A 12,105-nucleotide genomic window follows, 5' to 3' on the forward strand; every position below is an offset into this window, starting at 1 on the left:
AGCTAAATCATTTACCATATTACAGACGCCTCCAGGAATATCAACCCTATTGCACACTTTGGAGTCATCGGCAAATAGGCAAACCTTCCCTACCAAACCTTCCCCTATGTCACTCACAAACATATTAAAAAGAATAGGACCCAGAACAGACCCTTGTGGCACACCGCTTGTAACCTGACTCTGCTCAGAATACTCACCATTAACAATAACTCTCTGATGTCTACGCTTCAGCCAGCTGCAAATCCATTGAACTATCCAGAGTGAAGCTGAAGTTAAAATCCCTTAATATTAAAAAACAATCAGTACTACACAATCATACCATTTTCAAGTGCTATAATCAGCAAATGGGGGGGGGGAATCAGTCCCCCATGCCTGGTGACATAAGTGGGTCTTTAACATCTTGCGGAAGACAGGGAGGGTGGGGGCAATTCGAATCTCCGGGGGGAGTTGATTCCAGAGGGCTGGGGCTGCCACAGAGAAGGCTCTTCCCCTGGGTCCCGCCAGATGGCATTATTTAGTTGACAGGACCCGGAGAAGGCCAACTCTGTGGGACCTCACCGGACGCTGGGATTCGATCCTGTAGGTATTCTGGTCCGATGCCATGTAGGGCTTTATAGGTCATTACCAACACTTTGAATTGTGATCGGAAACTGATCGGCAGCCAGTACAAGCCGCGGAGTGTTGTTGAAACATGGGGGGACCTAGGGAGGCCCATGATAGCTCGCGCGGCCACATTCTGCAGCCTCTCCACTACTAACATGCCGATACCATGAGCATGTCTCAGATGGGACTGTTTAAAAATGCTTTCTCAAATCCAGTGAAACATCAGGGGTATATCAGAATATCCTTCAGAAATGCTCGTCACTATGCTCATCATGCGACAGATTCGTCCTGGTGCCAAAGTGGTGTTTCAGTACAGATTATATTTCCATTTCTCTGTCCTTCCCATGTCTCTTCCACAGGGCAACGGGTCTGTTTAGGAGAAAAGTTGACAAGAATTGAGCTCTTCACCATCCTAACCAGCCTGCTGAGGACCTTCCATTTCCAGTTGCCCGAAGGAGTGGAAAAGCTTGATGAGAGACCTATAATATCTATGGGACTAACTCCACATCCTTATAAAATCTGTGCTGTTCCACATCATACATCATAAAATACATGGAGTATTGGTATCTTTCCTTCTAACCTTAATTTTTTTGCCCTTTAATATTTGTGCCCTGTCTTGAAACTCATTCATTTTGTTATATTCTAAAACTACTTTATCCAAATGGCTGCTTGTATACAGTCAACTAAACCTCTTCTCTTTTGGTTATGCTTTCTGTAACAAATAAATATCTTGTTTTCAATATACAGACTTTCAGTTGTGGGCTAAATCAATTTTCAGTTTTATTTATTTTATTTTATTCATTTGTCCAATACACAAGTACATAGGAAGAAAATAGACATGTGGTAATATATATAAGGGTAAAAGTGAACTTAGAGGAGAGGATATATGAAAGGAAGAGAATATATAAGATAGGTGAAAGAAAGGAAAGATAATTGGACAGGGGACGAAAGGCACACCGGTGCACTTATGTACTGAATGGAACAGTTTAAGACAAACTGAAACAGAAAGAATCAGCTTTGCAAAGTTTACCTCTAATGTAAATTTCTCTCAGAATATTTCTGAGATTCCCTGAATCTCAAGATGTAAATGTTTCTTTTCCTCACTAAGACTTTTTCTCTCTTTTTTGGAAAATAAAAAAAAGGTAGGGAGTAACCAGAAATATATTGTGTAATGTGTTGTGGTTGGCTCTGGGCCAGCTCCTGCTCCAAGGACTGTGGGGGTTGGTTTTGGAGAATCCTCACGTTATCAGAGACCGGTTTTACTGCCAACCGCTTCAGACAGGGAAGCTTCTGTGTCAAGAGAAGATTCTGGAAGGGAAGATTCTGGAAGGGAAGATTCTGGAAGGGAAGATTCTGGGAGTGAAGCAGGATCGGATGATGAAATAGTTACAGGCAGCTTTTCCCCTGGGTCCCGCCAAATGACATTGTTTTGTCGACGGGACCCGGAGAAGGCAGACTCTGTAGGACCTAATCGGTTGCTGGGATTCGTGCGGCGGAAGGCGGTCATGCACATGGAAGGAATTGGGCTTCCTCATTCTCCTGCAACAGCACCACTGACATGGCCACATCACTAGCGTTCGAGTGAATGAGTCCTCGGAGAGAGGCGGCATACAAATCTAATAAATTATTATTATTATTTATTTATTTATTTATTTATTATTATTATTTATTTATTTATTTATTTATTAGTTGGACTTGTATGCCGCCCCTCTCCGAAGACTCGGGGCGGCTCACAACAAGTAAAACAGTCACAACAATGCAATTAATTAAAATATTTAATGATTTAAGAAAAACCCCATGTAATAGCAAACACACTCACAAGCATACCATGTATAAATTAACGTGCCCAGGGGAGATGTTTAGTTTCCCCATGCCTGACGGCAAAGGTGGGTCTTAAGGAGTTTTCGGAAGGCAGGAAGAGTAGGGGCAGTTCTAATCTCCGGGGGGAGTTGGTTCCAGAGAGCCGGTGCCGCCACAGAGAAGGCTCTTCCCCTGGGACCCGCCAACCGGCATTGTTTAGTTGACGGGACCCGGAGAAGGCCCACTCTGTGGGACCTAATCGGTCGCTGGGATTCGTGCGGCAGAAGGCGGTCTCGGAGATATTCTGGTCCGATGCCATGAAGGGCTTTAAAGGTCATAACCAACACTTTGAATTGTGACCGGAAATTGATTGGCAGCCAATGCAGACTGCGGAGTGATGGTGAGACATGGGCATACCTAGGTAAGCGCATGACTGCTCTCGCAGCTGCATTCTGCCCGATCTGAAGTTTCCGAACACTTTTCAAAGGTAGCCCCATGTAGAGAGCACTACAGTAGTCGAACCTCGAGGTGATGAGGGCATGAGTGACTGTGAGCAATGAGTCCCGGTCCAGATAGGGCCGCAACTGGTGCACCAGGCGAACCTGGGCAAACGCCCCCCTCGCCACAGCTGAGAGATGGTTTTCTAATGTAAGCTGTGGGTCGAGGAGGACGCCCAAGTTGCGGACCCTCTCTGAGGGGGTCAATAATTCCCCCCCCAGGGTGATGGACAGACAGATGGGATTGTCCTTGGGAGGCAGAACCCACAGCCACTCCGTCTTATCCGGGTTGAGTTTGAGTTTGTTGACACCCATCCAGGCCCCAACAGCCTCCAGGCACCGGCACATCACTTCCACCGCTTCGTTGACTGGGCATGGGGTGGAGATGTAAAGCTGGGTATCATCGGCATATTGATGATACCTCACCCCATGTCCTTGGATGATCTCACCCAGCGGTTTCATGTAGATGTTAAATAGCAAGGGGGAGAGGACCGACCCCTGAGGCACCCCACAAGGGAGAGACCTCGGAGCCGACCTCTGACCCCCCACTAACACCGACTGCGATCGGTCAGAGAGGTAGGAGGAGAACCACTGGAGGACAGTGCCTCCCACTCCCAACCCCTCCAACCGGTGCAGAAGGATACCATGGTCGATGGTATCGAAAGCCGCTGAGAGATCGAGGAGCACCAGGACAGAGGATAAACACCTGTCCCGGGCCCGCCAGAGGTCATCCATCAACGCGACCAAAGCGGTTTCCGTGCTGTAACTGGGCCTGAAACCTGACTGTCGGGGACCTACATAATCGGCTTCTTCCAAGGACCGCTGGAGCTGGAGTGCCACCACCTTCTCGACAACCTTCCCCATAAAGGGAAGGTTGGAGACTGGACGATAGTTATTAAGTACGGCTGGGTCCAGGGAGGGCTTCTTGAGGAGGGGGCGCACGAGCGCTTCTTTATAGAGTGTTGGAAAGACTCCCCTCCCCAAGGAAGCGTTGGTAATCTCCTGGGCCCAGCTCCGTGTCACCTCCCTGCTGGCCGAGACCAACCAGGAGGGACACGGATCCAGTAAACAGGTGGCAGAACTCACAGCTCCGATGGCCTTGTCCACTTCATCAGGTGTCACCAGATCAAACTCTTCCCAGACAGGTGGACAAGTACGTGCCCCAGTCACCTCGACTGACTCGTTGTCAGTCGACTCTGTTTTACAATTGGAGTCGAGGTCGGCCCGGATCTGAGCGACTTTATCAGCGAAAAACGTGTTAAACTCCTCGGCACTACTCTGCAAGGGCTCCCCAACTCCCCCCTGATTAAGAAGGGAGCGGGTCACCCTAAACAGAGCAGCCGGGCGGGATTCCGCTGATGCAATCAAGGCGGCATGGTACGTGCATCTTGCCGCCTTGAGCGCCACTTTGTAAGTCTTAATAAAAGCTCTTACAAGTGTTCGATCAGATTCGGACCTACTCTTCCTCCATCGCTTCTCTAGACATCTCTTTTGGCGTTTCAACTCCCGGAGCTCCTCGTTGAACCATGGGGCTCTACGGGGTCTAGCGCCGCGGAGAGGTCGCGAAGGCGCAATCCGGTCAAGAGCCCCTGCCGCAGCCCTGTTCCAGGCCTCAGCAAGGGACTCCGCCGAACTGTGGACGAGTGTCTCTGGAATAACCCCAAGCGCCGTCTGAAAGCCCTCAGGGTCCATCAGGCATCTGGGGCGGAACATCTTCATTGGTTCCGCCTCCCTGCGGGGAAGGATTGGAGCCAGGAAGTCAAGCCGTAGCAGAAAATGGTCTGACCATGACAAAGGCAACACTTCTAAGCCCCTTAGTCTCGGACCATTGCTCAATTGCTCGGAAAGGAATACCATGTCAGGTGCGTGCCCTCCCTCGTGAGTCGGACCCTGTACTACTTGAGTCAGGTCCATGGCTGTCATGGTGGCCATGAACTCCTGTGCCAGCCCAGAGGTTTCGCCGAGTGACAGCAGGTTGAAGTCCCCCAGGACAATGAGTCCGGGGAACTCCACCGCCAACCCGGCTACCTCCTCGAGTAGAACAGGCAGGGCTTTTGACACGCAGCTGGGAGGCAGGTACGTGAGAAATAAGCCCACCTGAACCCCTAAGTCCAACTTCAGCAAGAGAGACTTGCAACCTGCAATTTCCGGAGCAATGAGTCTACGCATGCAAAGGCTCTCCCTGGCTATAATAGCCACTCCTCCCCCCCTTCCCTGGGGTCGAGGTTGATGCCATATCTGAAACCCGGCTGGGCAGATTTCAGAGAGAGGGACACCTCCCTCCGGGCCCAGCCAGGTTTCAGTAATACAAGCCAGGTCGGCCTCCTCATCCAGGATCAGATCCCGGATGAGGAGAGCTTTATTTACCACCGACCTGGCATTGAGCAGCAGCAACCTGAGCCCAGGGCCAGAGTTACACTCATCACCAGTACCCAAGATTGGGCTCACAGAGCCGGAACAAGGGACCGTTATTAAGCAACGGTCTCTCGTTCCCCTGGAACGGCTAACTCTGTGGCCCCCACCATATCTGCCTCTCCCCAGCAACACAGGGATATTCTGGCCCTCTGCCACCCCAGAGATCGGTGCCTCTTCCTCTCCTGTCTCCCGAGCGTCAGGTGGGCCAAACCTATCATTCACTACTCACAATCATCCCATCCATACCGTACTCCCACCCACCCCGACCATCACACTCATACCACTCATTCATTCCATGCACAAGATTAACTCTATTCCAATCATCCATTAATTAGCGAACCCTCCCAATATTAAAAAAGGATTAAATTAGTAATAGGTAAAAATGCTAATAAAAAGTGGCACAATATAGATACATATAAATAGAATAAAAAATTCACAGAATTAATAATTAGTAGTATAAAATGATAAAAATGGTAAAAATAGTAAAAATCAGATCTTAATACTAGTTATTAGTTAATCATCGGTTGATCAGTCGGTCCAGGTGAAGTGTCTTTGTATGGCTTCAATAAGTCTTAGATCTTAAAAGGACTTTAAAAAGGTCTTAAAAAGCTGCTTTTTTTCCCCAGCCGGTCCACTAGGGGGCGTGGATCTTCAATAAAGTGCATGGAAGTCAGGAGGGGGGGGGGGGGACAGACAATGATAGTCATTTGCAAGTTCATATTAGCAATGTCCCAATTCCCAAGCAACCAGTTCTATCTTTCTCATTTCTCTTTCGTGATTTTTCAGGAAACCGTCCATGCAGTCCTCCCATCCCACCCAACCCTCCCCGGCACCAGCCGCTCTCACCCGCTGGCGCCATGCAGGAAGGGGGGGTGATGGGGGGGGAGTTGTTATCCCAAATATACCCCGCTTGCAATTATCCTCCACAGGCAACAGGTCGCTCCATCGTTCTTTCAGCACCTCCTTTCCTCCTTTCTCCTCCTCCTTAATTATTATTATTATTATTATTATTATTATTATTATTATTATTATTATTATTATTATTTCAGTACAACACAGCAAACGAGATCACTATGCTGGATTTGGTATTTCATCACCAGTCGGGCGCTTCCCAAGCACCTAGGACTGCGTGATGTAGTGGCAAATTATGTTTGCCGATCCCAGTAAAGCGGCCTTTTGCAATTGACAGGTGGAGATTTTGTCAATTCCGATGGTTTTAAAATGTCTGCTGAGATCCTTTGGCACTGCGCCCAGCATGCCAAGGACCACTGGGACCACTTTCACAGGCTTATGCCAGAGTCGTTGCGGCTCAATTTTTAGATCTTTGTATTTCACTAATTTCTCTAGCTGCTTCTCCTCAATTCTGCTGTCTCCTGGGATTGCGATGTCGATGATCCATACTTTCTTTTTCTCCACAATCAGGATGTCTGGTGTGTTATGCTTCAGAATTCGGTCAGTCTGAAGTCGGAAGTCCCACAGTAGTTTTGCTTGCTCATTTTTGACCACTTATTCGGGCTTATGATCCCACCAGTTCTTTACATTATTATTATTGTTGTTGTTTTTGTTGTTGTTGTTGTTGTTGTTATGTCAATATAAAACAGCAAACCAGATCACAATGCTGGATTTTGTATTTCATCACCAGTCGGGTGTTTCCCAAGCACCTAGGACTGCGTGATGTAGTGGCGAATTATGTTTGCCGATCCCAGTAAAGCAGTCTTTATTATTATTATTATTATTATTATTATTATTATTATTATTATTATTATTATTATTATTATTATTAGATTTGTATGCCGCCCCTCTCTGAAGACTCGGAGCAGCTCACAACAACGAAACAGTACAAATCCAATGATTAAAAACAATTTAAAACTGCATTCAGTTCTGGTCACCACACTTCAAAAGAGACATTGAAACTCTGGAGAAGGTGCGGAAAAGAGCATCCAAAATGATTAGGGGACTAGAAACCAAGACTTATGAAGAGAGATTGCTCGAACTGGGTATGGATAGCTTTGAGAAAAGAAGGTCCAGGGAGGACATGATAACAGTGCACAGGTACTTGAGGGGTTGCCACAGAGAGGAGAGGGCCACACTATTCTCCAGGGCACCAGTGGGCCAGACGAGGAACAATGGTTGGAAGCTGACCAAGGGGAGATTCAACCTGGAAATAGGGAAGAACTTCCTGACAGTCAGAGCGATCAACCAGTGGAAGGTTGTGAATGCTCCAACTCTGGACACTTTCAATTCCATTCAATTTATTAGATTTGTATGCCGCCCCTCTCTGAAGACTCGGGGCGGCTCACAACAATAATAAAAACAATATTCCGGTGAAAACAAATCTAATATTAAAAAGCACGTAAAAACCTATCATATTTTAAAAAGCAAACAAAATATACATACCCGAACATAAATATAAAAAAAAGCCTGGGGGAAAGGTGTCTCAACTCCCCCATGCCTGGTGGTATAGATGGGTCTTGAGTAATTTACAAAAGACAAGGAGTGTGGGGGCAGTTCTAATCTCCGGGGGGAGTTGATTCCAGAGGGCCGGGGCTGCCACAGAGAAGGCTCTTCCCCTGGGGCCCGCCAAACGCATTGTTTCAAGAGGAGATTGGATTGTCATTTGGCTGGGGTGCTGTAGGATTTCCTGCCCAGGCAGGGGGTTGGACTTGATGACCTGCAAGGTCCCTTTGAACTCTAATAATAAATAAATGAAATTTGTATGACACCAAAGGCCAATCTATCCCAGCATCTATTGTTGTCCTACTATCGCAGCACCATGGAGAGCATCCTAATACAGTGGTACCTCGGTACTCAACCACAATTCGTTCCAGAAGTGTGGTTGAGAACCGATTTGGTCGAGTACCGAATTTATTTATCCCATAGGAAATAATGGAAATGGATTTAATTAGTTCCCAGCCCCTGTTAACTCACTGGGAACCAATTAAATCTATTTTCTTTATTTCCAATGGGATAAATAAATTCGGTACTGCAAGCTGCAGGAAGGGTGGGGGCTGTTGCAATCCCGGCAGCTTCGGGAGGCTCCTTTCCTCAATGCTTCCTGTTATTACCTGTAAGCAGCTGCAAAAACTTTCTCCCTCCCAGAGGCTGCAACGGCTTCTCTTCGAGGAGCAACAGCACCGGGAACGTCACGTAAGGAAGGGAAGCTGCTGGAATGGCGGCAACTGCTGAGATGGCTCCGGCGGTTTCCCTTCATCACGTGACGTTCCCGGCGCTGTTGCTACTCGAAGGGAAGCCGGTGGCGGGAAGGAGAACGTTTTTGCAGCTGCTTACAGGTAATAAGAGGAAGCAGTGAGGAAAGGAGCCCCCCGAAGCTGCTGGGATTGGAGCAGCCCCCACCCTTCCTGCAGCTTGGAGCTCTTAGAGAGCTCCTCAGCCCCCCCGAAGCTGCCGGGATTGCAGCAGCCCCCGGAGGTAACATTTCGGATAATGAACAAAATTTTCTCTGGCTGTTCGGTATCTGAATTTTTGTTCAGATACCGAAGCAAATTTTTGCCGGAAATTTTGTTCATTATCCGAAATGTACGAGAACCAAAGCATTCGAGTACCGAGGTACCACTGTATATGGCATTCTCACATGATATGGGAGCGTCTCTGTAGCGCAATGTTTCCCAACCTTGGCAACTTGAAGATATTTGGACTTCAACTCCCAGAATTCCCCAGCCAGTCGCTGGCTGGGGAATTCTGGGAGTTGAAGTCCAAATATCTTCAAGTTGCCAAGGTTGGGAAACACTGCTATAGCGGATAAAAAAACTTTACAGAGAATCTTTAGAACTGCCCTGAATATCATTGGGCTCCAGCTACCATCCCTGGCCTATATCTTCACATCTCGCTGTTTCCTTTGGCCATTGAATATGAAACCCGACTTTTTTTCCCCCTGGGGAAGCAAACAAAACTGCAAGCAAGTAAATTGGATGCAAAGTACTTTATTTTTAAAGAAAACCTAATTGGTTGCACACAGGGGTGGGTACTGCTGCCCAGATGAGGGGGAATGCAGTGGGGTAGCAAAAATGGAGCTCCATCCCAGAGCAGTAACAGGCAGCCAAAAATTTTACTGCCACACTGTGTGTTTGTCACGCTAAATATTGCCAGCCCTCAGAGACATTCAGTAATTAAAGAGTTAACTTTGTGTGTTTTTGTAAGATCCTCCTATTATGATGTAATATCCTGCCAAAACTAACATCACTTCCTCCTTCTTCATGCTGAAATTCCATTCCTCTTTTACCTCTATCATGTGAAGACATATTTGTTTGTGGTCCCTCGTGACATGTTTTATTTTTCTATTTTTATAATAAAAGAAATCTTGTTCTAAACAAATGACTGGGCTTCTGTCCATCGCCTCCGCGGGGGTTAATGTTCAAATGGACATTAATCACGTACAAACCGTGACAATTTTGTGGGTCTGGCTTGATGGTCATGTGACCATCATAGGAGTGGCTTGCTGGCCATGTGACCAGGTGGGAGTGGCTTGAATGATCATCATCATGCAAGTGAACTGTTACTTCCTCGACTTACAACCTCAACAGTGTCGTTCTCTGGGGTGACAATTTGCTTCGCGTTTCCTGCGCTCTCCTTCCTGGGTCGCCCCCTGCCTCAGGCTGGGTATCTAGGCGAACAGGTGTCAATCAGTTGTTGAGAAAAGAGGGGGGAAGGAAATGGGCCCCCTGCAACTCCTGCCAATGCTGGTCTCTCTGCCCCTTTCCGAGGAGGAGGATGGGAGGGGGGATGGTCAGCTGGCGGTGGGCACACAGCTTCATCCTGCCTGCTGCCCACCCCTGCCCTAGAGCACCCAATTTTCAGTGAAAGATGTTGAAAGGAAATGCAGGGCGTCTTGCATAAGCCACGCCCACAGTGTGGTAGTAAAAAATTTGGTAGCCCTTCACTGGTTGTACACCTATAGTCGTTAGAATAAAGAAGCTTTGGAACAGAGCAAGCTGAATGTAATTCATAGCAAGGTGTCAAATTAAGAAGGAAAATTTTTACCGCAGTTGCAAAATCAAGAAGAGACCAAATATTATAAAATCTGGGATAGGGTCTATATTTGGTTGAATAGAAGAAATTCTCAATGAATCCAAGATTATGTAAATTTATTATCTTGAAAAGTATATAAGTAGAGATATGAAGTAGGTGTTTTCTTTCCTTTGAAATGATCTAATTAACAAAAGTTTTTTCTCATTACGGAGACTGCTAATTTGAGCCGAGCGATTGAAGCTCCTTTTTTTTGTTATGTGTTTTTGTTTTGTATTTTTATGTATGTCTTGATTTGTCTTTGAAAATAGTAGTTATAGTTATAGTTTATTAGATTTGTATGCCGCCCCTCTCCGAAGACTCGGGGCGGCTCAGAGTGTAGCAATAGTACAATACATTACAAATCTAACAATAAAAAATTAGATCCATTTAAAAGACATTAATAACATAATAAAACCCCTAGCTATGCAGTCACACACATTCAACCTAATCTATCATGCAGTAAGGCCAAAAATATAATAAAAAGGGGAAAGATGGTAATTATCTCCACACCTGGCAACAAAAGTGGGTCTTCAGCATTTTACAGAAGCCGAGGAGGGTGGGGGCTATTTGAATCTCTGGAGGGAGTTGATTCCAGAGGGCCGGGGCCGCCACAGAAAAGGCTCTTCCCCGGGTCCCGCCAGCTGACATTGGTCGACGGAGAAGGCCCACTCTGTGGGACCTAATCGGCCACTGGGATTCGTGCAGCAGGAGGCAGTCTCGGAGATATTCTGGTCCAATGTCATGTCGGGCTTTATAGGTCATAACCAATACTTTGAATTGTGACCAGAAACTGATCGGCAATAACTCAATCTGAGTATTGTATTGGCAGTTCTGTGCTAGCAAAAACATCAGAACAGAAGGATTTAGGGGTAGTGATTTCTGACAGTCTCAAAATGGGTGAGAAGTGTGGTCGGGCGGTAGGAAAAGCAAGTAGGATGCTTGGCTGCATAGCTAGAGGTATAACAAACAGGAAGAGGGAGATTGTGATCCCGCTGCATGGAGCGCTGGTGAGACCCCATTTGGAATACTGTGTTCAGTTCTGGAGACCTCACCTACAAAAAAATATGGATAAAATTGAATGGGTCCAAAGACGGGCTACAAGAATGGTGGAAGGTCTTAAGCATAAAACATATCAGGAAAGACTTCATGAACTCAATCTGTATAGTCTGGAGGACAGAAGGAAAAGGGGGGACATGATCAAAACATTTAAATATGTCAAAGGGTTAAATAAGGTTCAGGAGGGAAGTGTATTTAATAGGAAAGTGAACACAAGAACAAGGGGACACAATCTGAAGTTAGTTGGGGGAAAGATCAAAAGCAACATGAGAAAATATTATTTTACTGAAGGAGTAGTAGATCCTTGGAACAAACTTCCAGCAGACGTGGTTGGTAAATCCACAGTAACTCAGTAGCCGCCCCAAGTCTACAGAGAGGGGCGGCATACAAATCTAATAAATAATAATGATAATGATAATGATAATGATAATGATAATGATAATGATAATGATAATGATAATGATAATGATAATGATAATGATAATGATAATGATAATGATAATGATAATGATAATAATAATAATAATAATAATAATAATAACTGAATTGAAACATGCCTGGGATAAACATATATCCATCCTAAGATAAAATACAGGAAATAGTATAAGGGCAGACTAGATGGACCATGAGGTCTTTTTCTGCCGTCAGTCTTCTATGTTTCTAAAAAAAAATTTAAAAAGGAGGAAAACTTTATAATACATTATATATT

The 12,105-nt window shown here is 46.0% G+C and overlaps 1 protein-coding gene across 1 annotated transcript in view; it reads left to right on the forward strand.

The window, feature by feature from the left end:
* Nucleotides 1-1,150, forward strand: part of LOC139168625 (cytochrome P450 2J5-like) — a 63,220-nt gene extending 62,070 nt beyond the window's left edge. The window contains exon 12 of the mRNA XM_070754248.1: nucleotides 963-1,150. Within this exon, the coding sequence (XP_070610349.1) occupies nucleotides 963-1,150 (188 nt within the window). The remainder of the gene's footprint in view (nucleotides 1-962) is intronic.
* The last annotated feature ends 10,955 nt before the right edge of the window (nucleotides 1,151-12,105 follow it).

The sequence above is a fragment of the Erythrolamprus reginae genome, chromosome 5 (genome assembly GCF_031021105.1).
Source record: "Erythrolamprus reginae isolate rEryReg1 chromosome 5, rEryReg1.hap1, whole genome shotgun sequence".
In the NCBI taxonomy this organism is placed as follows: domain Eukaryota; kingdom Metazoa; phylum Chordata; class Lepidosauria; order Squamata; family Dipsadidae; genus Erythrolamprus; species Erythrolamprus reginae.